The 26828-nt window shown below is 40.8% G+C and overlaps 2 protein-coding genes across 2 annotated transcripts in view; both read left to right on the top strand.

Annotated features, from left to right (window-relative positions):
• The window catches only part of COL15A1 (collagen type XV alpha 1 chain), a 120357-nt gene extending 118334 nt beyond the window's left edge, over window positions 1-2023 (top strand). The window contains exon 41 of the mRNA XM_030971734.1: window positions 137-2023. Within this exon, the coding sequence (XP_030827594.1) occupies window positions 137-353 (217 nt within the window). The 3' untranslated portion in view covers window positions 354-2023. The remainder of the gene's footprint in view (window positions 1-136) is intronic.
• Window positions 2024-16850: 14827 nt separating this feature from the next.
• TGFBR1 (transforming growth factor beta receptor 1) overlaps window positions 16851-26828 on the top strand; it is a 35356-nt gene continuing 25378 nt past the window's right edge. Inside the window, exons 1-3 of the mRNA XM_030967981.1 lie at window positions 16851-17055; window positions 24060-24311; window positions 24697-24939. Coding sequence (XP_030823841.1) covers window positions 16968-17055; window positions 24060-24311; window positions 24697-24939 — 583 coding nt within the window. The 5' untranslated portion in view covers window positions 16851-16967. The remainder of the gene's footprint in view (window positions 17056-24059; window positions 24312-24696; window positions 24940-26828) is intronic.

Here is a 26828-nt window from a genome sequence, read left to right on the forward strand (position 1 = left end):
CCTTTCTGCCTTCATCTTTACCTAACTGCTCCTTGTTTCAAGCACAAGGAATGCAGATCACCACACATACAGGTGTGCAGTTGAATAAAGCAAAAGAGACTTTTCCAGTAAATAACTTCTTAACATTACCTTTCAGGCCTCAAAAAATAATATGGCATGGTTCAACTGCAAATGGGATCCGACTGGTTAGCAACTACTGTGAAGCCTGGCACACAGCTGATATGGGAGCTATGGGACAAGCATCGCCTCTGAACACAGGGAAACTTCTTGACCAGAAAGTATACAGCTGTAATAATCAGTTTATTGTTCTCTGTATTGAAAACAGTTTTGTCTCTGATCCCCAAGGACAATAATTCACCTGCTGCACATAGGAATATTCCATTTGACGACAGAAAAAACTGACATTGAAATTTCATTTGTAATGATGTAAATATTTTAATTTTTGTAATTACACATTTCAGGAAAAAAATAGACAAAGAAGACATACCTCAACACAAACCACATTCCAGCTAGGTGGAACATCCAGTGCACACAACTGGCTTAAAGCCTTTACTTCCCCTTGAACCCCATGCAGTTTGAAGCTTGCCAGCAGTTAACTCATGTTCTGCCTGAGCTGGAGGTCACCTAAAGGCATGAGCCAAGTGTGGTCTGTGAGGAAGATCCAGTAGCCTGCCTCGTAAGCGATGTGGCTCAGCAAGGCTGCTGCTGCTGCTTCACTGCTGAGAAGCTGCATGCTCCATGCTCTCCTTTTCACTCGCATAGATTTTGGACACCCAAGGCACCGTTCATATATACTCATGTATACAGTGAATACTGAGAGACATTTTTTACCTTACAGAGCTCACATTTGCAAAGCAAAGCTTTAAGAGCAAAGGTACTCTCCTCCTCTGAGTTTTGGTGGAAGCCGAGTGCTTGACTCCTGTAAGCTTGTTTGGATCTCAGCATGGTGCTTACACAGAAATATAGCAGCTCCCACATCTTATTTCAGCTTTTCTCTTTGCAGATTCTAGGCATAAGACTTTATTCAGGAGGAGTAAATTTCACATTGACAAAATCTGGTCTTTATTTTGGTGCTATTGTTACCAGGAAACCTGAAAGCAATGTTAATAGAAAACATCCTGTTTAACTGGTAGAACTGAACAAAGCAAATGCAGACAAATGAACCATCTGACGTTTATTTATTTCATTGCATGTCAGAGGAAGTAGTTTCCTTTTGTGTCAGACTGATGAATGAAATATATCTCTCGTGGTTTCTTTAAAATAGGTCCTACACATTGTTATCCCACTAAGTTATATGTAAAGTGATTTTCCTGTTTGTGAATTTACCTTTCTGGCATTTACATAATTAAAGAATTGTTAATATAAAATAACTGAAACAATTATAGGCATGATCAGGAAATTGTAATATTCTTCACTAACAGTATCACCATAATATCTGAAGTCTTTTGCTGATATATTTGTCTACTGCATACTTTTCACAACATATTTACTTATGTTTTACCAGGCAGTGACTATGGAGGTCAAACTCCACATTATCTATTTTTAAGATTTTAATGAGAATCCATGTTGGAAATACATGTTCATTTGCTGACAAATAGAGTACTAAATAACTACACAGCTTTTGTTAACAGACAAAAGCAAACTACACGTACAATACTAAAATTATATAATTATACAACTAAATATTTTGAAATGCAGCTTTATTTTTCCAAATTATTATAAAAACTTATTTCCCATGATCAGCTGAAAGATATCTTCATTTTTTTTCTGGAAAAGCAAAAATGTAAATTACTCCATTATTACAACATGGTAATAAGGCAAAAGCCATTTGTGTTACATTTAAAATGTATGCATAACAATTCACTGCACTCATTTATGGTCAGCCTTCCCAAAATACTGAGCCATTCTTGGGCCAAATTCCTCCAGTTCACAGATCTGGAAGAGTTATTTATGTACAGCAGGGTTTTGCTCTGAGTCACCGAAGGATCAAGGGAGAAAAATAAAGTGTTTTTACCTGCTTCAAGCAGGAGCCATCTACTTTTAATCCTTTACAGGCAGTGGGGTCTCTGCTTGCAGCCACTCATTCACATCAGTCCCCGCCCTTCCTCTCCTGAGCTCAAGCAGCCCTCGGGAAGCTGGCTGTCCCTTTGCCTGGAATTCCAGTGACAAGAGATAGGGGGGGCGTGGGGTCACACAGAAGAGCTCTGTGAAGGGGGATGAGAGAAGACTAATAAAAACATGCAGGTTTTAGGAGATACTAAGCTAGAGTTTAAGTTGGGTCCAGCAAAATGCATCCAGAGGTCTTTGCACCAGTCCTTCCACAGAGCTGACCCATCTCTGTATCCTGAACAGAGCTTAACAAGAAACTGAAATGGTTAAGCACAATCAATAAGCTGCTAAAAACCTCTCCATGTTTGCTTCCCACCTCTAAGATTAATCTGCAGGCTCCAGCAATTTACTGCACACCATTTAACTGAATACAGATCATGAACTGTGCACCAGCTGGGCTGCTGTGGTGCTGAGGTCACAGGCTTGCTCACACGCCAAGGGAGACACCTTTACTGGAGAATGGCATGAGAGGCCTGTTAGAAATATGATGTTTCCCTTGGGGAAAACAACAACACCACACACTTTTTTTTCAAAAGCAGTGATGTTCTTTAGATTCCCTAGTAAAAGTGAAAAGAAAAAATGATATTCATCAAGGATATAACAGAGAAAAAAAATTAGCCCAGTACTTAAGAATAAATTAGCTTTCTCTATCAAAGGAGAGTACTTTTGTCGGCACAGTTAGAATACAAAGGTCAGCTGCACTTGAGGAAGAACCTCTTCTAATTCAGGTAAGAAACTGTGTATAAGGCAAAGTAATCGCCAAGAGAGCACGTAGAGAAAGACTGAAAACAGGAACTGCACAAGAAATCAATGTGGCAGACTGAATTGTACTGAATTGTAAATACTCCAATATCCTGATCTGGCCCATTGGTTTTGGTAGCAGTAGGTAACCAGCCAGTCTTTCACCCTTCTCAGTTCAGGGATCTTTTCTCTGGGCAATCACAAACCATGTCATGTTTCCATCTATCAGTAGCATGCTGCTCTGCCCAGAGGAACTGCAGCAAGAGGAGCAATTTCTCCTCCCATTGCTGTTATAATCAAGGCAAACCTGTGAGTTTCTGCTGTGCAGCATATACATCTCAAGGGACTGGCAATTAACAAAACTCATTTTGGTGTAACCACAGACTGCCAGCCTTGCTCCTGAGCTGTGCAGTGAAAGAAAACAGAATGACTTGCAGTATGTCCTGGCTGGAAGATTCCACAGTTCCTCTTCTTTGGCATTGAGATTTAGGTATTACTTCTGTGTTAATACTTGCAAGTCTTGTTTTCACTCCAGTACTCTCCTGGAGAAAAGAACCTGTCTTCTAGATTTTTAAAAAATTAGATACTAGAATTGCAATTTCATTTTGGTGTTCAAATACTGGAATTAATGCCTTGTATGCATCTTGAAAACACATCTGATTGGGGTTTAGCTTTTATTTGCTGATCTGATACATAGTTTAAGCCTGCACTCTAATAGTTCCTCCCTGCTGTCTCTCCTTTATGCATAATCAGTAGCTGCCCAGAGGTAGAAATACTTCTAGATGGACATCTACTTAACTCCTTTGATACTTTAACCTGAACCTGGCCTCTCTTTTTTTAACCAGTCAGAGGGCTGCTATTTGCTGCATCTTAAAAAGCCTATTCTGCACCTTGGTGCAATTTCCACTGTTACTAGTTAATCTAAAATTTTTCCTATCATATTCGTTCCAGTGTATCTATATTATAACAAACCACAAAACACCATAACTCCACCCTGTTCTACTCCTAATGTTCCTAATTAATGGCTCTATGTACACACAACCTAACCTGGAAGTGTACCTCGAGTGGATGTCTCAGCTCCAGCAGTAGACTTTGTGTGGGGGAGAGGGAACACAAAGTCAGACCATCTCTACATCCTGGGTGGGCAAAAGATAGTAATGGAATTACAGTCAGCAGAGGCAGTGGGAATTTCTACATTGTGCCAGTTTGCCTGGGATAGAGTTCATTTTCATCACAGCAGCTGGTATGGGGCTTTGTTTTGGCTGTATGCTGACAACAGTGCTGTTAACACAGAGTTGTTTTCGTTCTTACTCATCAGGGCTTACACAGAGCCAAGGCCTTTTCTGCCTCTTACCAGCGAGGCAGCTGGGGGTGCACAAGAAGTTGAGAGTGGATGCAGCTGGGATAGCTCACCACAGGGCTATCCCATATCAGATGGCATCATGCTCTGCTTATAAAATGGGGGGGAAAAGCAGGAAAGGGGAATCATTCCAGCGAGGGCATTTGTCATCCCAAGTCATCACTCCATTCCAGCCTTGCTTTCCTGGGTATGGCTTAACAGTGCCCAAAAATGGGAGAAGCAGTGAATTAATTCCTTGTTTTGCTTTGCTTGCGTGAGTGGTTTGGTTTATCTATCAAACCCAACCCATGAGTTTCATCTTTACTCTTTCAGTTCTCTCCCCTGTGCCACCCTGAGGGAAGTAAGTGAGTAGCTGAGTGGGGCTGAGCTGCCAGTCAGGGTTAAGCCACAACATACATACAAAATCAATTCAGCATCACACCCTGGTGTTGATCAGAGGTGACCTTCCCTCAGTCTGTCTCAAGGATACTAGTAATGCTTCAGCAGAAAAGGGGGTGACAGCCCTGCTGGACCTTACAAGAAGTACCTAAGATCACATTCAAATTCAAGCCAGGATGATGATGACATTGCCTCTGCAAGAAAGATACAATTTGTAACAAGCACTTTGAATGTGTTCACTGTAGGAAAAACATTATCTCCCCACTGAGTTAGATGGGCTGGTTTTAACATCCAAAAAATGATTTGCCAGTATTTAGCTTTCCTCTACTTTATATTTTCACATTGAAGGCCTCAAGGTTTCGACTAAGGCTAGTCTCATCCCCAAGGCTAATACTGTACTAGAAAATTATCACAGTCAAGGCAGAGCTATTAGCAGAAATATCACATCTGACTGACAGCTGAACTGTCCCCTGGCACAGTTCTGGTCAGTGTCATTTGTAATCCTTCCAGCCACTTCTTTAGGGGATACTTTGCAGGGAGAGCATGGGCCAAGAGCTACTCTTGTAGATAGTTTGAAAGAGCCACCCTATTTTGGAATAGAAAGATTTAATTGTACTCACAGGTGCTTAAGCATTGTGCTTGGTCTCAGGGCTAACTGGAGCCCTCATGCCACTGAAAGCCTGTAGAGGGACTGCAGGACGCACGTCTGATTGCCCACAGAACACACATCAATGGCTCTTTATGTCTTCTTGCCAAATTTAATAATATATATTCCTTCCGCAAACATTCTCCACTCATGTAAACCCCATGTCCAGACTGCTCATTCAGGGTACCCCCTAAAGCCATCATTATCCTACACAAACGTTCTCAAGCTGTATATAGATATATTGTGCCATTCCATTATCTCTTTCAACACTGATGAGCACATCGATTAGAGCATGGATTAGCTGTTCACAGAGCTGGGATGTTTCAAATACCTGAGAATTAAAGGCTACTGATAGAGTCAACCTGTACGACTGATAACTACTACCATGATGCCTTCAATAGCAAACAGGGCAACACAAGACATTTGTTTATGTGCTTTACCCCAGCTGGTGGATCAGCCATCATGTTTGTGTGTACAGCCTGCCTGTTAGCACTACTGAACAGCTTCCCATTCTAGGGTCAGCAGTGTCCTCTCAGTGACTTCCCAGAGTCTGGAGGTGTGCTTATGTTTGCCTCAGACACAAAACATGACTTCCTAGAATCATCCCAACAACCTTTCAGCCAGCCTATGAGAAGCCCCCCTGACAGTTTGAAATGTTGAGGCTGCATCCCTTGATCCTACACCATATTAGGATAGGGTGAGAGGTGTGTTTGAACTCCTGTGTTGACTAAATTCATATTGTTATGTTGACCAAAACCAAGGCCAAAGTCATATTACATTTCCTTTTTTCAGCTGAGTGAATTGGGAATTGTTCATCAGCTTCATCAAAGAAATTTCCAATTTGTTAATCCCATTATTTTGAAGTTGAAGTTTCCTTCCAAGAAGGTTTAACCCAGTGGGCTCTGAACCTTCACAAGTTCCTGGGTTTGGGAAGCCCCTAGGGTACATCTGTGAACAAATTGTTTCTGAAATATTCACTACTGTATTTCATTGCCATTAGTTCTGCCTACAGAGTAAGAAACTGACTTGCTCTCAGCAGCTTTTTCCCATACTATTACTTGGCAAAGTTTCTCTATCATTATAGCAAAGCTGTTCTTAAACCACAAATTTATATTGGACATTTTCTGTTCTTGATCTCAAACATTCAGGATTTGCAGGTAGTCTATAGCAGGAAGACACATCAATTTTGACATCATACACTCATAAGCCAAGGTCTTTTAAACATATCCTGAGACTGTTTGCCTCTTTTGCTGAGATATCTGGAGCCAAAACCAATATAAGAAGCTAATTGCCTCAAGAGTTTGGAAGAGCACACTACAATTTGCTATGGCAGAGATGATCTGAGTAATTAAGACATTAACCACTGACACAGCTTAAACTTTAGGGGGTGGTTTAAGAGGGTTATCATCATGCAGAATACCCATCTCAATCTCCATTTTCATCCAAATAAAGCTTACAGAAATTCAAAAGAGCAGACATAGGACTGCTATTTGTGCAAAGGCTTAAAATCCAGCCAAAACTGATGCTATGCATTAATCCACCTGAATCAGAAATGGACATACAGGCAGCTATTCAGAAGTCTTAAAAAATACTTATTAAAAGTCAGAATTCATCGAGATTCATCGAGTTAAATGTTTATTCACTATCTCTCTCCTCACTTTACTGTAGCTTGATATGTCTGAGACTAGTAGAATAATTTAGATTGGAAACGGTCTCAGCAGGTCATCTAATCCAACCGCCTGCTCCAAGTACAGCTAAACTAACTTCAAAGCTTGTTCTTCTCAAATTGCAAGCAAACAAACTGAAGGTGCAGCAGGGTGCTCAGATGTCTACGCCTCCATCTTGAGAAGGCCACAAGTCAGTATTTTGTGCCATGATTCTTTTCTGTTAGGTCAGGAAAGTGGCCAGCTGATGGATAGAGGTAACTGCTACCAAAGTCAGAATAAATTTGTGGCTGGGCCTCTCAAAATTTATCTCCTGATGGAAGATTTCTGTTCTGACAAAGGAAAGGTTGAGGGAGAGAAGCAAGATGAGTTAGCAGCATCTAACTCAGTCACCTCCTAATGTGCATGCTTTTTTTTTTTAAAGAATGTCAACTCTCCCAGCCTAGCTATTGATGATGTATCAGAAGGTACTGCAAGCCTTGGGCACACCTTTGCAAAGTCCTGTTCTCAATTGAGGGCTATATAATGACAGGTAATAAGCTACTCATTCCATCAAAGCTACTGAATCACGTTATCTTTCTTACAAAAACCCAGTTGCTCATCACCAGGAGAAAAGCTCAGGGAAACTGATGAATAATCTAGAGGAGGGATCAATATAGTCACAGCTGTGTCCTGTTGTACTGGTACACTCAGTAAGACATAAGGTGGGAAGGGAGCAGGGTAAGACAAGTCAAAAGGAATGGGGAGGAGGAATAATAATATCCTGAAGTTGTGGTCAACTCTATGAATGAGAAGCTAGAAGAAGATATGGAATTATCAGCTCTGTATAGGCTCTATTAAAGCAAATATGAAGGCAGTAACCAACACTGGCTACAGTCAGAGCTATAAAGGGGAGACTGAACTAGGAGGAGGTGGTTGTGAAGGGCAGCCCAATTGAATCTGATAGATGTCATACACAGTGATGAAAAGGATTTATGTATCCATGTCCAAGATTCGCGGTCCTCTAATTTCTCCTTGGCCACAGGTAAGGTATCCATGGGCAACTGTGCTGCCATTGACACATCAGGCTATTAAAGAGCAAGAATCTTTCCGTAGTTCATGAACAGGAATCCAGAGCTGTCGAAGTAGCTCCAGTAGAAAAGACCCTGAGTAGCACTCCAAATATCCTTAGTCTTGCAAATAAGGTCTGTGAGCACAAATTACATGGGCATTAAACCTGGATTTTCCACTAGAATAATGTGCCAAAATGTAACAGCTCCCAGGAATACTTCTGCAGGAATACCCTGATTCTAGATAGAATCTGTTAACTATGTGGAGGGATTGAAGTTTAGGCAGCCTTGTTTCAAAATGTTCTGTTAATTTTTAAGTATCTCTCTCTACATTGTGCAGAGAACTTAAGCACTCAACCATAAAAAAGCTGCAGTGGCAAGCTTTAGCTGCTTAATCTAAATTAAGTTACTTCTAAACTACTGAAATGAATTTTAATCAAAGGCCGGTCAAGATAAGAAGTAGAGCAGTGACTTTTGTTTTTACAAAATTAGAGCCTGCTTCAAAGTTAGTCCTAGTTCATAAGCAAGAGAAGAATAGGATAACAACCCACCTACTCCACTACTTCTAGGAAAATATGTCAGCGTCCTTCATTATTATCAGTAAAATGCAGTGGCAGTGTGACTGTCCCTTTCAAGCCAACTTGGAACCATACTGAGAAGTTAACTACAGGATGAAGTTAGAACAGTACAGAACAGGACAGGAGCCTGATGAGACCCAATTATTCCTTTACAGTTTTTGATAGCAATGTTCAAACACCCACTACATTTCAGGCTCAAGTGGTCTATGGCAGTTTCCTCTTCACAGGCTTTCTTCCTCATTTTGCTCACAGGAAAGCAATATCCAGAGAATTAGGATTACTCATCAAGGCATGACTAAGGCATGGTGTGGCCCAAGAGAAAAGATGATCTCATGTTTGTGGCAACAGAACAGTGCCCAAAGGAATGCAATTCCGTCCCTGATTCACTCATGGAGGAAAAGCTCCACATAAATGTGTCCATTTTAGAGTAGATGACAGATAGTGTGGAGTAGATCAACATGCAGTACCAGGCTAAAATATACTAAAGACAATTCAACCAGACACAAACATCTTTATGTTCCATGTTCTGCGTGCTTCCTTATGCCCACCCTCAAAATCATGAAACTCATGAAAATCATGAGAGCACAGTATATCAAAAACACCCTGCAAACTAAAATATACTTGTTCCTTTCCGATTTTGCTCTTTGATTTGGTTCCTGTGGCTAAGACATGGGCAAGCATCAGCAGAAGGGAGGGCAGAATCCCACAGCCTCTCAGGCTCAGAGAACAGTTGTCCTACAAATGCTAGGATGCATCTCTTCTTAGCCAGGCTGTAAGAACAAACTGGTGTGTTTGTGGGCCAAGCCATTTCTGAGAGTTGATTCAAGTGGAAACTAAAACTGTATTAAAAAAGAGTCCCAGCCAGTCTCTAAAATGTAAATTTATGCAGTCCTTTGACCTTCAGCAAAGTTCTGAGAAAATATGTATCCTGGAAAAAGACATAGTGTTCAGCTTCTCAGGAAAATCTGTACTTCTCATGGCTTCAACTACAGCTACAGAAGGAGTAACCCCCTCTAAAAAACTAAACAGCAACAGAATGATACACAGATACACTCTAGTCTTTTGCTCTACTGAATTTTGAACATTATTTGGGCTCTGCATTTTCTGTCTTTAATACAATCACTAATATTGACAGAATAGTCCCATGACCAGTTAGTTGAACCGAAACTATCCCCTTGCCAAAGAGGGCTTTTCCTTTCCCATCTTTTATTCTTCTTTAGATCAAATAAATATATATACTAACTACCAGTGCCATGATGGACATCCTCGTGATCTTCATTTAAAATGTTCTCTTTTTTTTCCCTTTAATATTATCCTGTCTTTAAATTAGGAATGCATTTCTCTTGTTTTCTGGCAGCGGTTGCTTTTAAATATCACTGACAACAGGCAGTTGTGTTGTGTGGGTGTGATGAAAGTATTTTTGCCACTACTACTGCAGAAGTTCTAGGATATTAATTTATCTAGGATCTCAATTTAACATGCTTAAACTCTCAAGAGAGAGAGTTTCTTCAGCAGGCTAGCATCCAGACTGCTAAGACTTCTTGGGTAAAAGTCAGCCTTTAGAATTACACTCAAGGGATATGGCTGATGGAAAATGATCACTGTACTAGAGAAGCAGAATTCTGAGAAACAGAATGAAGTGACTGTTATCTGCAACCAGAAAAATGTTGTTCAGCAGAATTCCCATGCTAATTCAGACCTGTAAACAGTATGAATTATTTTTTTATATCAGTCCAGTGTCAAAATCTTCCCTCTTAATAATGTCACTTGGAAATGTAAAAATAACCAAAGACTTGCACAGTCTCAAAACTACATATTCTTGGAAAATAGTTAGAAACTTAATAGCTGGTAAAGAATGAAGTTCTACAAATTATTTCCACCATCTTTCTCATCACTGCATAATTTGTCATTTTATTCAAATAAACCTTTAGCCTATTTTTGTTTTCTTCAGTTTTTATTTCTGAGTATGTATAAACTCCATTACCTGATTTAAAGGAAAAAGCAGCTTTTTAGAACACATTACAAAAAAAATTGCCTACAATTTTCTTGGGACTGCTCAAGGTGCAGCACCTTTAGAGTGAACTCTAGCTATTGATTGCAAATAACCAAGTGAAAACTTACAGAAAATACTGCTTAGAGAGCCTACAGCAAGAGGATTTTGAAACAACCTTGTATAACCTGAACTGTGATAGAAAGTTTAATGCTATCACCTCAGGCAGCCTACAGCCACATGCACTGAAGAATGAGAGTGGATGGGGAACATGTATCAAGCCTAGAAAAGCTGCAGCAAAGTAAACAGTTCCTATAGCACATTATAGAAGAACCTCTCTTTTCTCTGATTTTCAGTTTGCAGAGTTAATAAATCAGTGTCAGGAATTACATATTATTTTATTAATTTTAACTAGTTAATTAATTGTTATTTTCTCATCTCTTTCTTTTTTATTTCATTTTTATTCTGAGTTTATACTCTACTGAACAAAATGTTGTTTGAACAACAAAGTGAAAGATTTATTTAAAAACTTCATTTCTTGAAATTTTTTTTCAGGATAACTGAAATTTAATCCAAGTTGTGATCTAGATCCCCAAAACTAATTTTGAGGTCTTAGCAGCTTGTCACCACAATTCCCACTTCCTACTCTAGGAAATGTCTTGTCTGCTATGAGCCTTTGTTCCATGGAAGAAGAAATCAAGCTTGTCAACACCACAGTATGCCAGCCTGCTAATGGGTACACAGAGAATTACAGTAAGAAAACATCATGATCTGTGCATTGCCAGAAAGACATTAACTTTTGGTAGGTTACAAAGGGTGCTCCTTCCCCACTCTAGGCAAAATTGAGTCCATTCTCTGGAGGAAAATTACTTTCCTTGATAAGCAGAATGATGTGCATTATTACTTGCACCATCAAACTGGAATGGGTAGTGTCCAAGCAGGCAACAGCTGTACCTCCCCAGGAAAGGAAATATCCTTTGTTAATTAGAGGCAAGCTACTTTAACACGTGTATCTTTTGCTGCAGTTGTAGGCGAGATGCCCCTGCCATTTCAGAGCTACCAGAGTTACAGAGTTACTTCAGCAATGTAAGGCCTTCAAACAGATAACAACAAACAGTCTCAAGTAATTTCCAGACATGGTTGATGTCAGCCTTTTTGCTTCTGGCAACCACTCCCTAAGCTACCAGTCTCCCCAGTCACTGCTGTGTTTAGCAGCATGTCTTAGACTATACACTTCTTCCCTACTTCCAGCATAAATCAGACCTCTCTGTAAGGACACTTACAGTCAACACCACTCACTTTGAATAGATCATACATATTTCAAGTGAAGCTGCACTAGGACACATGTAATAAATCAGCTCAGCAGCTGATGGACTCTACAAGCTGGAATGAAACACCAAGTTTAAGGGGTTTAATTGTTGTCACTGAGATCTGCTTAAAGAACTTACGACACTATGCCATGTCCACACATCCATTACCTGTGAAATAAGGTGGGTGTTAGCTGCAGGGATCAAGCAGCTGCCTCCCTATATGGTGCATTGCTGGGCTGCCCAGCTCATAGCTCTGGGACAAAAAGTGTTCCACAGTGAATTAAAAGCAAAAAGGGCTTCATATATCTTAAGCTGTAACTGGCCTTCAGTTAAAGGAGATGATTAACTGGGTGTTCAATAACTAAGATCTCACAGCATTTAGTTCTGGAAACATTGATGAGTCAAATCAGGCAATGTTTATAAAGGTTATAAAATGAGTAATTCTGAATGTTTTATAAAGCAGTGACTTCAAAAAAGTGATTCCTTTTGCTTGTCTCTGATTTAGAAAGATCACAGGTCTTTGTGAAACTGTCTGGTTTGTGTACATACAGAAACTGCACACTAATAAGCACTTTGATATTTTCTGTCCCAGTTTGAGTAAAACTGTTTGGAAAAATCAAGGGCTAGGTGGGGAGGACAATGTTGGGGTTTTCTCAATAACTTACTCTGTTTTAGTAAATGTTACATTCAGTATTTTTCCTCTTGCTGAGTTCCTTGGTGAAAGTAATTTGTAAGTATCATGATGCACTGATGGACTCATGTCCACTTCTTCCAAACAAGCATAACATTTAGCTACTCAGCATGGATAGAAAACTGTAAAAACTGAGTTTAGTGCTAAAGCAATGAGTGCTAAAGCAATAGAAATAAAGGTGGTTTTATTTTTATTGCTTTAGCACTAATTGTGCGTATGCTGTTTGTGAGAGAAAGATTCTTTATTACCCTGATACAGTACCTCTTACACTGAAAGACAAATAAAACTTCTAGTCATCACCATTAATACTATTTCCTATCACACTTCATATATTTTTAATTTAAAACCTAAGGAAAAATATTTTTTGTTTCCATTTTTGGAACTAAATCAGCTTATAATACAAGAATATTCATATCCTTGATCTGTCTCAAAGACTAACCTATAGAACAAATTGGTTTATATAATTGTCTCTCTATCCACTTGTCCCTTTCCAAAATGTCTTTTATTTCAATGCCCTACATAGTTTCTTACTTTGTGGAGCACAGAGTTCTAGTAGTACAGAATTCCATTTGAAATTTTCATGCAGTTGCAATTCTTTTGTTTTACATCTTCCAGAAGAGAAAAGAAAGGCATAAGTAGCGTTCATACACTGACAATAATTCTTGCAGGAAATAAAAGTAGCACTAGGTAAAGATTAATTATTTCATTCTCTCTCCCTGTGGGTGCTGCACATGTGTATGACTGCCATATTCTAGTACAGAAGAAAGAAATTAATCATTGTTTAAATTGCAGATATTCCCTGTGTAATAACCTGATTTACTCAATCTAAAAGGCAAGGATTTTTCAAATCTGTCCAACCAATTTGATGATTTAAACAAATCTCATAAATCCAGATTGTTTGGCTTTTCTGTGTCATCTTGTTTTGTTCTCTACCTTGCATTAAAAAATATTGCTTTTGTTGCATATTTCTATAATTGGAATATAATTATGTCATAAATCCGTTAGTTTATTAGAAAAGTGAAGCTAGGAAAAATGGGGGGGTTGCCTGTTCTTTTACATTTATGTCCACTGATGACATTATTTCCATCCTCAGTGAGCAGTCCGTAAGAAGTGCTTTTAAGGGTTCCTTTACAGGAAATACTGAAAAATTATATTTCATTCATCCAGTTAAAATGTCAAAAACATACAATGGTCATGCATTGTTTTCTATTGAACTTGGCAAATTTGTACTGTGAAATTGTTTTTTCATGCTATTTTTGCAGGAAAAGGCCAAGCAATTATTGCAATTTTGAAGAATCTGTGATCACAGAACACTTATTTTCTTCTTAAACAAAATGTCACTGTAGAGAAGGGCATATCTTGGAAACTGTTTTACTGACTGTGTCATTGTCTGACTTAGCCTCACTTGACTAACTAGCATGTTTAGAGGATGAAAATAATCAGATGCAAGCATCAAGATCTCCTCACTTTCTTTGGATTGGCATTCAATTTGTATGCAGAAATAATGATTTAAATATTTTCAGGCCATAATTTTTATTTTGTAATCTTTATTTAACTGCTCCATTTTGTATAGCAAAAACAAAGGCAGATTTTGTTGTTACCAAACAGGACATGCAACATGAATTACTTTGCCCCTCAGCCAATGAATCCAACCTCTCCTATAGCCCTCCTAAAGATGCCAGGTACTGCCCAGATGAGCAAATGCCCTGCTGCACCAAATGCAGTTATGAAGCTCATAAGAAGGAAGGGGAAGGACTAAATGTTGAAAAGGGGAACTGACAGCAGAAGAACAGTGGAAGAAAGATGATGGAAAAACACCAGGATGAATCTTACAGTGATAAGGGAGAGCTAATAGGGGAAGGTGCCAACAAGAACAAGACCCAGATGTCTGCTGGAGCCCAATGAATATCAAGAGTCTGTATCATAATCAGAAGTTCTTAGACCCCACTTTAATCAAGACCAGAAGCTGCAGTCCTAAGAATCTGGACACGTGAAAGCATAGCAAGAAAAGGGGAGGTTCTGGACATGCAGAACCCATTCCGGTAGCTTTGCTTCTGGCCCACATTTACTTTGGCTTTTAAATCTAACTTACATAAGATCAGAGGGAGGTACTGAGGGATCAGGACAGGGGATGACATAATTTTAGATATTTCTTCTGTAGTTGTCTTTACCTCGTGAGTGACATGAAAGAAAGAGTGAGGCCTGGCAAAAAACATTTCCTTTGTAATGGCAGTATTGGAAGTGACCTGAATCCATCTTAGCTGGTGAGTTGCTACCTGCAAGTTATTGATTTATTTTAATTTTTCTGTGTCTGTCAGCCAAATGTCACTCAGGATGTTAATTCAAAATGTTCCCCATAGGACTGAACTTGGAGCCCTGAAAAAAAATCCTTCACCATGTTCTGCTTACTGCTCCCTGCCTTCCTTCAGAGATATAGTCTGTGACCTGTTCTTAAATCCAGGAGATCTGCAATGGGGAAATGAATCGTGGAATTTTTTTCCCCCTGAACATATAACTTCCTTAATTTATAGTTTCAATGCTCTACATGAATTTAAAAGGTGTCTTGGGATTTGAGCAATTTAACTGAGTGCTTCAGTGTTTCTGATGCTAATATATTTATTTGAGGATTAGCCCTCTAAGTATTTCTACATATGGATAACTAAGAACATGTTTGCCTGGTATTGTCAGCTTCAGTAGTTCATTACAGCATGAATCTATATCAAATCCAGACATTTGGTTCATCTGTCATGAAGTGCATGTCATTAAAATGTTATTTTGTGAGAGAAAATATAACTAGGATGTGTTTATGTATGACACTGGTCGTTGTTGGGAGAGAAAGGGGAAGAGAATTATTTAAAAAATATTTACCTCACTTTGAGCTATGACATTATCAAGATTCTTATCCAGGTGAAGTGTACTGTGGGAGAAACAAGGCTTCTTCTAAAAGGAGTGTTGGCTGAACAACTGCTAGTAAAACAGAGGCAGGAGATCAGAGTGCCACGGCAGTGAATATGGCTCTAGAGAGCAGGGAGAGTGCTGTCCTGAACACTGTGAGCTGGGAAGGCACCATCGGGCAGAGATAGTGCACAGGGCTTGCAACAGCAACTGCAAGTAACGTGGAAAAACATCTCTCTGATCTTCGTGAATTGACCTATGACGGGAGGGTCACACTGCATGCAAAACAAGCCACAAAGGGAGTATAAAAGCTTATGCTGAGAGACTCTACACTGATTCAGGATCTGGACACCACAGTCAGATATTGGAGCTGGCACGGCGGGTGGATTCGCAGAGCAAGAGGTAACTGCTGGGAGAGTGGTTACCTGGTCCCTAGAGGGAAGTGGAAAGCCTCTCCTCCTGCTCTGCCACCCATGCAAAGCTAATAAAGCTGTGGGTAGAAATACCAACATCAGTCACGGTCGTTTTCTTCACGAGGTACATCCTAGTTGCCCTATGTTTCAAGATTCAAGGTGTAACTCTGTATTTAGGTATTTGGACTGCGCGAGTTTGCTTCCAATTCCCAGTTAACTCCTGAAGTTACGTGCAGACTGTGCCATAATCTGGCAGCTACATCTGTCGCCCGGCACCGCTCCCCCCTCACACGGGGACAAAGCCTGTGGGCTCAGCGCTGAGGCGCCCGCTGCTGCGGTAGGGCAAACCCTCCGCTCCGGGATGGCGGACCGGCCGCAGGACTGGCCGCGGGAGTGTCGGGCTGTCCCGTGCCGCCGGGAGCCGCCGGGAGCGCGGGGAAGGAGCCGGGAGCGCGGGGAAGGAGCCGGGAGCGCGGGGAAGGAAGGAGCGGCCGCTGCCCCTGTGCCGCGGCCCCGCAGCGACCGGCCCGGGGCTCCGCGCGCTCCGCCTGCGCATCCGTAGTGTCTCCCGAGAGGAGAAATTCCTCCGCTACCGCTCCTCTCCTCCGCTCCGGAGACAACTCGAGGGCTGCCCACAGGCACCCTCCTTCCACCTGCCCTCCAACGGGGCCGGTGCCCCCAGGGCTCCGCAAGGCAGGGTTGCCAGCGGGTCCCTCACCGCTGCTGGCAGCGCCTCAGCCGCTCGCCCGAGCGCTCTCGGAAAGCCCAGAGACAGGGCAGCTCCAAGCCCGCCACCCGAGTCCCTTCGGGATCCGCGCCGAGGAGACGGAGCAGCCGCTCTCCCGCCGCGACGCCCCCGGCCCCGCCCCGCCGGGAGGGGGCGCCGCTGCCCCGTGGCCACGCGGGTCGCGCCCCACTCCCGCCGCCTGTTGTTGTCGGGGCTGCCCACGGCCGCCGGGGGGCGGGGCCGGGGCGCGACGACCAATCAGGCGGCGCCGCCGCCGCCGCGTCGGCGGCATTCCCGGCCGGAGCGGGCCGGGAGGGCGCACGCAGCGCCAGCGCCGCGCCGGTCCCTGGGCGGGCGGAGCGGAGCGGGCGCGCTTCGCGAGGCGGATCCCGGCTCCAGGGAGTCGCGGCCGGGACATGGCGGCGGCCGCTCAGCGGCCGCGGCGGCGTCCCTGGGCCCTGCTGTACCTGGCTGTGGCCGCGCTGCTCTGCTCCGCGGCGGGCGGTGAGTGCGCGGGGGGGCGCGGGAGCGGAGGGAGGCAGCGGGCGCGGCGGTGGCGCCCGGGGTGGGTGTGGGGGTGCGTGAGGAGAGCGGCGGGGGGCGGCGGGTCCCCGCCGGTTCCTTTCAACAACATGGCGGAGGGGCCGGCTGGGGCGGAGTCACCTCCCCCCCACCCCCGGTGTCCGAGCCCGGCGGGGACCGGTCGGCCCTTTGTTGGCCGAGAGCGGCGGCGGCTCCGCGGGAGGGGCGGCGGGGAGGGCTCCCTCGGCCCCCGCCGCTACTTCTTCGCCCCCGCCGAGCAGCGCTTCGGGCGGTGTCTGCCCTGCGTAACTTTCTATCCCGATGTCTTCGCGGGTGGGTGCGTGTGGCCTTGGCCCGCGAAGGCAACTTAAGTACCTGGAGCTGGTGGAGCTCCCCCGTTTGTCTGTCCGCCAGCCCCTGAGAGGCCCCGGCTCCCGGGCGAGGTGTAGCGGCAGGAGCGGCAGCCCCCGGGCCGCCGCAGGGCGCTCGCAGCCGTGCCCGGGAGGAGCGGCCGGCGCAGAGACGCTTTGAGTGTCCCACGTCGCGGAGGAGGTGACAAGGGGCTGCCCCCGCTGTGCTGCACGCCGCAGCAGCGTGTGCCGCTGTCGCGGTGGTGGGGGGACAGGTGAACTTTTGGTCCAGCACTCCCTCGCCTGTGTGCTTGGCGAGGATCGAGTCGTGTGGAAATTAAATCTTCGGGTGAATATTGACGGCGAAACGGTTGTGTTCCTCCAGTCTCCTGTACCTGTGTTTTTTTGCGAGAGGGATTTGATATCAGAGCTGTGTTGTTGTAGAGCTAATGCATGAAATATTGGAGTGCTTAACAGCATTCATAAATGCAAGATTTTGGTAGTTTTCTTTTTTAGTTTTGGTTTTTTTAAATGTTCAGGTTATTCTGCGGTTAGCAGTTTGGGACATATGGCCTAATGGATTGTATATTGCTTTGGGTTTTAAAGAGGAAGTGGAGAAGCACCACAGCTTTTTCAGTCACAGTTTTGAGACATCCCTCAGTCTGGATCTATACCATGCTGTACATAATTCAATCTAAAATGGTACTCATGCTGAAAAAAAAAGTTACTTAAAGCAACACTTGCTATACTAAGATGTAGTGTTAATCACCCATATTCTTACTGAAGGCAGTGCAAGTTCTCTGATGTGGAAGCAGTGAAATAAGCTTAAGTTACCCATGGGTTGCTCTTGTATTCTTGAAAAGGTGTGGCAGGCTTTAATAATTTGAAGCTTTCTTACATAACGCATTCAGTTTAGATGTTGAAGGAAATTTTAGCTCCATTTGAGCTTTGAACTTTTTCCCTTTTAATGCCTCCCATCAATCAACAGTTTTCCCTTAATCTGAGGCATGAAATTTAGGTCTAAAAGCTTTGTGTGAAAACAAGGCAACAGAGTTCCATACAAAACCTTATGGGTGGAAGTGATGGTGTACTACCTTTTGTTTAAAAAAAAGAGAAATCCTGTATGTTCAATGGAATTGAGAGAAATCCAGGGTTCCTGATCCAAAACTCATCTAGAGGCCCTGGTATGGGTAAGGCAGTTAATTTGCCTGAACATTGTGGTCTAAGTTGATAAAATAATTCAGGGTATGATTTGGCTACTGGCACTTCTTAATGTGGGTTGACAGAAGTTGGGCATTTTCTGATTGCCTCTGCTGGGGCTGTTCTGCAATGTGCTGATGTTACTGTGTGGATGAGTTGACTTGCGAAACGGTTTATACAGAGGTCAGGCATGTAGTGAATCCCAGCAGCTAGCTGAACAGTAGAGCAGCCTTCATTTTTAAGACAGTCTGAAAATAAGCTTTCTGGTTTTCGCTGTGTAGGCCATAGTCTTTAGTCTTCTGAAGTTCTGGGAGGTCGCCGCTTGGAAACTCTTGTATTCAGACGATTGCTTCTAACTGCAAACAAAGATAGCAATCTGATTTGATATGGTAGAATAAATTTAAAAGTCCAAGTAAAGATCTTTCTGTTTTCATAATGCTTGTGAAATTATTTTCTGGGCTTTTAATTTTAGTTTTCTCCAGTTAGTTTGTTGTTTGTTTTTTTTTTAAGTGTATTCTTCTACCAAAGAGGAAACAAATTGTTACCGTGTCATGCTCTAAGAGGGATGAACATATCTCTCGGTAGTATTTTGGAGAGAGGGCAAGAAAACTAAAAGTGCCATTTGGCACCTACATTTTTGCAGGGAATAAAATACCACTTTTTTGAAGTTGGGATTTTACGCAAGGTTCTATCATTACTTGTGAGTTGTGGGTACTTAATAGTAGTTTGTCTGTTTTCTTGAGTGCATCACTTTGTTTGACAAGACCTGCTGTTTGCAGGAAGGAAGTTTTGTTTAAAACATGGATGAAATCTATATGAAAGTTTTCCTGAAAACTTGGTACCCAGTGCTGTTACTTTACAACAGTGAAACTTAGTGCCTTTGTGGGAAGAATGTGTTAGTGAAGGTCATGAACTATTGTGGTTTTGAAAACTGTACCTATGTCTCAGATATTTTAAGAACCAAACCTTTTTGTATCTTGAGCTAAAAGAGTTCACAGATGAGTCAGGTGTATTGTTTGATGGGATTGTCTGAATTACAGACTCAGAAGCTGACTGTTGCACTGTTATGTATTATGCTTTTTTTCCTTTGGCATGTTTTATTGGACAGGGAAAGAACTACCAGTGAGCATTACAGCCCTCTTGCTCATATCCCTAAAAATCTGGTTTTGTCTCTTGCATATCATAGCCTTGCTCCTTTATCCCTTGAGCCTCTGCATCTTGTGGAACCAAGAATTGTGATTGCTGTTCTGATGAAGTTCTACTTTCTGGTGAAATTTTTCTTCAAAATTTGTATTTTCCATGTAGGAACATTTATAATATCCCAAGAGAAGTGACTTTTCAGCAAAATGTTGCTTTTGGATGTTGCGACTATTTATGTTTTTTTAAATTTGTAAAGCAAAGATATATATTATTAAAGTATTAACTGTGAAATTGTTGATTTTTTGCAATAAGATGTGAGTTTGAGGGGTTTTAGAGCACCTCACAAGTTTTAACTTCTGTACTCCTCCATGTTAGCATCCTTTGGAAGACGATGTCTCAACTTACAATTTCCAACTAAAAATTCTTTGGCTGAAGGTGCTATTCTGTGCTAAACTGTCTGGTTGAAGTAGTGATGCAGGATGTAAACAAGTGTTGCATAGGGATTCTTAGCATTTTATGTAACTAAAAAAAGTCTTTCTGCAATTTTCTGTCTTCAGAAAGGCAGCAGATACTAAAAAAGACTGTTTCAGTAGGTAACAGTCTGGTTTTGATACAGATTTGTAAAAGTTAAGTGATTAGAGTGTACTTAATTCTCTGTTCACATTTTCTATATAGTATTAATACCTGAGCTCAGAGCCAGCTGATTTTCAGTCTTGTCAAGCTGCATAATTTCAGGGTTTCATTTACGCAGCCAGCTTGCTTTACCCTCACTGGGGGCTTTCCAGACTGCAACAGTCATGTAAGAGAGCCTTGGTAAAGGGAAGGCAAAACTGTCAAACTCAGAGTCTGAGCAACTACACAGGTAATGGCATTCAACACAAGATATTAATCTTGTGGTATGAGATATGAGAAATATGCTGTTGATAACTTGAATGACATGATAATGTCATAATGCACACACCCCCACTTTCAGAACAGTGTTGTCTCACTGTTTCTTTTAGGGTATTTAGTCTCAAAAAGCAGACATTACTATGTAGAGTGGTAATGGTGCAGTGACAAAATGCAATGCACAAGGAACTACATTGCTGTGTTGACCCAATTTCTGCTCTTGGCTGTCCCTGACTGTCTGTATGACTTCCAGTGCATTTGTTTAGCTGTTTGTACTGTCATTTCCCCAACCTTGTATCATTTAAATAAACATGAACTTTCACTAGTTGGTAGTGGAGTTTCATGCTAGTAGTTCCATCCAAAAACTGTTACAATAATTAAAAAAAAATTAGTTCTCTGCTGAGGACAGGCTTGATTAAAAACTTTTTTATGCTTCTTCAGTAGTTGTGAAAGTGCTCTTTGTGGTAGTAGATTTAAACGGTGTTTACCAAATGCATTGAAATGTGTTTTACCTGAGAGATTACTGGCTCTGGAAGATTAGCTTATATCAGTTCTCAGTTTCTCATCCCTTTCTGTTATCATTCCATACTAGAAATGTTTGTATTCATTAAAGTGAGTGTGGAGATCTGACTGGTTTCTATCTGAGTTTTTAAAGTTACTGTAACATTTCTTTGAGAATATCAGAGACTGCTTGGTCGAAAAGCAAAACTTTCTATCTCCAAGAGGACAATAATATGGGATTCTTTTTTCTTTTATATCAGTTATAAGTGAAAACACTTCTTTATAGGAATTAAGTGATTTAACTGTAGTTGGTCATTGACTCCTCATGCTGATGTTTAATAACATCTATAATGTGTTCATGTAGTTGTAGTTTATGTTCTTTACACACAGACAACTGAAGAATGAGACATGGGCAAGGATATTCCAACTCCTTATTTTTGCCTCCTGGTATGGATTGTTGCTGAAGATGCTGAATTAGTCTGCCTTTTACTAAAACGTGGAAATTCTACTGTTAGTTGCTCGAGTTGGAAGGCATGAGGAAAAGTTAAGTGGCCAGAGTAGGAAGGGGCCTTTAGCATTTTTAACGAGTTGGTTTTTTGGTTTTTTTTAAGAGTGTGTCCACTAGAGAGCAGCAAAAACCTGTGTCGCTAGAAGCTTTGCTATTCAGCTGATTAGGCATTGTTTTCCCCTCTTATGGGAGGGGGAGAGTAGCTTCAGAAGGGAGTAGTGATTTATTTATGCCGAGGAAATCATTCCGATATGTGTGACAGTGAATTGTGTCTTGTCAGGAGACGAGAAGATAGTGCAATTTGATAAAATTTACACTTTTGTTCTGGTTTGATGCTACTAAGTGGGAATTCTCTAGCAAGAGAGAGGTGGGAACAAAGTGAATGAGGAAGATAGGGCACAAAATGCTTTCTTTAGTCATGGTTGGAACAGTGCGTCTCTACAGCTTCACAAGATGAGGAAGATGAATAAGTGTAACAAGGGCAACCCAAATGTAATTTTTCACTTCAAGTAACTTGGCCTCTGCACAGTGACTCAATGTAAATATATCTGACCAAATATCGGTCTCTTGCTGTAGGCATTCAGATGCATGTGTTGTTGTGATGAGCAACAATTACTGTTTAAGTTGAAAAAAGTCATGGATTAAGCAAGTGAGATAAAGGTGTGCTCACTTTAAAAGTTGAAAGAAATACTATGTGTAAACATTTTAGGAAATCTTTAATGGTTTGGATAGATTGAAGAACATTTGTCAGGCAAAAATTACCAAAGGGCCAGCAATATGAAAATGTTATATTTCCTTATAGTTAAACTCTGAATAATAAGACTTTCCTTACTTCCCTCATGAGGCAGGGAAAGATGTGCAAAAAGTGGTGCTGTTAAGCTTTAGCTTCCTGAATGCCAGTTTTCATTTCATCTAGCTTCTAATTATTTTTTTCAATAGTCTTCATAGTAAAAAAAAAAAAATTCTAATCCCATTTGTAGGGTTTTCCTCCTCCCTTTTTCTGACTGGTCTGTGTGCTGGTGAATCTCCCTGGAACAGGGTTATCTTTCTATAGTGGGTCCTGAGAATTTGATCAAATCTCTTCAGTAATAGTAGAAGATGATAGGCAGTGATATGGTTTGATTCAAAATCTTGGGGAAAGGGGATGTTTTACGAGAATGTTTCTCGGGGTTCAAACTTTGAGATCACATACATATGTGTTTGAGATCAGACTGCCATTTATTTAAATCCATGATAACCAGTGACAGAGAGGGCTGTAAAATCTAAGGCAATCCATGTGATTATATTAAACTCTTGAATTTAGGTGAAATGCCAGAATTCAGATTTGGGGGACCTTTTGATTGACACCTGTTAATCCTCATTCTTTTGATGTGAGTTTTTGTATGTAGCCTTGAAAGAGTCTATTTTTATGGCTCAGGACATTTTTTGGTTTTCAGTCATAAATGTTGAAGATTTTAAATTTGTCTAAGTTCTCTATTTTAATGTTTCTGTGTGCATGTACACAAGTTCTACGCCAGCTTTTGCTCTTCATGGTTGAACATGTGGACTCAGGATGTATTGATACTTTCGTTGTTGCTCCTGCACTATTTTCTGCATGGCTTTGGTGCTGTAAATGTAGGAAGGAGTGCAGAAAGAGCTTAGAAGTAGTAGTCTTCCTTCTCCAAGAACTTCTGCAATGTGAAGAATGAAACCTGATCATCATAGGGGGATTAGCCTGTCATTCCTGCTTCCTTCCCCATGCCCTCTCCTTTACTAGTGCAATTGATAGCTTTATCACCACCTTCAGTAATGTAAGAGAGTGTTTTCCTGTGGCTTCATAAATAACAAATCTAAACCACACTCTGCTTCTGTGAAAGGATCATGCAGGGTTTGGTTTTTAATGAGGATTAAGCTGGTATTTGCCCTTTTAGCACAAAATGGAAACCATCAAGTAATACATAACATACTAATCCTGGGTAACTAGCAGCATCTGATTTGTTAATTACTTGAGCTGTACCTGTGGTTATTGTCGAAAAAAATGGCATTTATTTGTATTTGGTTTGAAAATAGCAGACTTTCATGCAGTGTTGTTTTGAAAGTCTAGAATTTTTGTAGGAGAAACTGTAGTGGTGCTTCTTTACCTTGGAGGAACAGCTAGGATTTTAGCCTTTGTCTTTTAATACATTACTATGTAAAGAGAGATGACTTCAGATCTAAATTTTACTTTCTTCTGCTCATCTCCCAATTTTATTGTCCCACTAAAAGGCCTTGTAGCATTGTTGTTTAGTGTTGCTGTTCTGCGTTTATGTAACCAAAAGAGCCTCCTAGCACTCTGAATTTGTATTTCTTTAGTCATTCAAATTGCTTCTCAGCTCGGAACGTGTACCAATACTAACATTAATGCTTTTTTCTCAATACAGAATTGGAGTGTTACTGCCAGCTATGTACAAAAGACAACTTTACATGTATGACAGATGGAGTATGTTTTGCCTCAGTAACACGAACTGCAGACAAAATAATGCGCAACAGTATGTGTATAGCAGAAATTGATCTGATTCCCCGAGACAGGCCATTTGTTTGCTCCCCCTCCACCAGAGATGGAGTCCATACTGTGTCTCATTGCTGTAATACGCCTCTCTGCAATAAAGTAGAACTTCCAATTCCAACACCAGGTAAGGGATTTGGGATTTTTGCTTTTTTGTTTGTTTGATTTTTTTTAATTTTTTCAAACAAAATTCTGTAAGAGTGGAAGTGTAGGTAAATTTGAAGGCCTAAAGTACACCTTAGATTCGGTAAAGACAATTTCATGATATTTGAGCAAGAGTTGTTATCTTCTGGATACGGATGTTAGGGACAGTTTTGAAGACTTAAATAAAAAGTGTAAATAAGCACATTGCTTTTGTCCTTTTTAGTACTTTGATTCTGAAAAAAGTTACTGTGCAAAAGTTTTAACAAATGCATTAAAATAATTGGAATATTACCGTGGGATACTATAACTTTAGTAGAAAAAAATGGAAATTAATGGCTTTTATAATTTTCTTTTATTTTAACTTTCAGGCCCTACTCCAGAAAAACCAGCTTCTAACCTAGGACCTGTGGAACTGGCTGCTGTCATTGCTGGACCTGTCTGTTTTGTCTGCATTTCACTGATGTTGATTCTATACCTTTGTCATAATCGTACTGTAATTCATCATCGTGTGCCAAGCGAAGAAGACCCTTCATTGGATCGTCCCTTTATATCAGAAGGAACCACTTTAAAGGATTTAATTTATGATATGACAACTTCAGGTTCTGGGTCAGGTAATGTGACACTTCTAGTAGTAATTACTTTGTGCTTAAGAGCCTTGTAAGGCATTCAGTTTTTTTAATATTGTCAAATCTATTTAAACTTCTAATTAACTGGAGAAAATGCTAGAAAAGCAACTTCCTGTACATTCAGTCAACATCTGATTTGTATGTTATATAATTCAGGGAATATCGCAGTCATCTATCGTAAATGTTTTGTGTTCTGTAAGGCTGTCACTTACCTTTTTTTTTCTGTACAGCCTATCTACACAACCATTTTCTGTGGTTTTTGGATAATTTTATGAAGGGTATTTTTTAGCTTTAAATTGAAAACAAAAATTGTAGCTATTGGTGTATGAAGAATATTCTGAGTTAATATTTTAGCCAGTTCTTTCCTTACAGAAGATATTTTTCAATTGCAAATAGCATTTCTCTATATAGAATGGATGCAGTATGCAGACCATGTCTGATGAATGTCTGTCCCTTTATTTTGCGGTTTTTTGTTTTAATTCTGACTTGAAGAGGTGTTGCTCTGGGAAGATGAAGCATTAGTCTGTTCACTGCATAGCGTTTCAGCTATTATAACTCTGACCATTAATTGCCTACAGGATTATGGTGGTCTCTGACATGAAACTGTAGTTTAATTAGTGTTGTTAGGGGATGATATGCCAGGTAAATCATTGCATAAATTAATGGATCTTTGGTCCATGTTAGGGAGAAGGACAGCAGTTTGTGTACTGCAACCTTTTACCAACTTTCTACTATATAAAATTTATGTAACTTAATACTGAAATATTTCCTACTACCTTCAAACCTATGTGTTGAAACAACGATGCCCTTTCAGAACATTTCTACAAAGAAAGACTCCAATTCTCAATTGCTGCATCTTTTTTTTCCTCAGAACTGGAAAAAAATTAAACAACAAAACCCAAGTATCTAGGTTGTTTTTCTTTTCCAAGGACAGTAACTGGTACAACTGTTTAGAGTCCATTGTTTTGTCAACTAAAATTATTGTAACTTTGTGAACATGTTTAAAATCTAGATCAAAAGCTCATTTTAGTAATATCTTTTCTAAAGAAGGTGGGTTTGCGCTAGGTGTGTAGGTCATTATGTTTCATCTGAGGAAGCTTTTGTGTGTTCAATAAGATTTGATCCTGTTAAGGGTAAGTTGTTTTCTGGTTAGAACTGAAGTTTTAGTAATTTGTGTTCATATCAATTTTCTCATTTACTTTCAGAAGTAGCTAAGTCAGATAATGAAAGTGGTTAATAGAACTTCCAATATATTGGGCTAGAGCTTGATAAATGCAAATGCTGGACTTAGGTCTCCAGTTTTGTTTGTTCTAGGAAGGATAGGCAGTAGTCAGAGATATAGATAATATGGAGGAGACAGATTTACATATTGTGGAATCCAGAAAGATGTGATATATATAATTGTTACACTATTAGAAGTGTGACACTCTTACTTAATGTCTGCAGATCTAGACTTTTCCTAAGGAAGGCTGAAAACAATTTCTAATTAAAATTCAAACTTAGTTGTTAATTGGTCTTTTCATTCATTATCAGGAATAATCCTCTGTTTTTTCTTTTGGCCTTCTTACCTGTGGTGATTCTGAACCTCTCTTTTTGTTTGAGAACTCTAGAAGTACTCCTTCAGAATAAGCTCTTGGAAAGCAGAGAATCCAAGTTAGAAGAAACTTATGATTATTCCTCTGGAGCACACGGCTAGAAACTACTGACCCTTCCCTTGCCTATGTGCAAATTACTCTTTAAGTAAAAGGAGCATGCTAGGGAATTGCTAAGCTTTCGCAGATGAATTCAGGGCACTCAGGCTGGTCTAGACTCCCAGAGCATCTGACCTACTATGGTATTTGAGCATTGGCTACTGGTGAATGCATCCAAGGGGC

This window comes from Camarhynchus parvulus, chromosome 2 (assembly GCF_901933205.1).
Source record: "Camarhynchus parvulus chromosome 2, STF_HiC, whole genome shotgun sequence".
Lineage (NCBI taxonomy): Eukaryota > Metazoa > Chordata > Aves > Passeriformes > Thraupidae > Camarhynchus > Camarhynchus parvulus.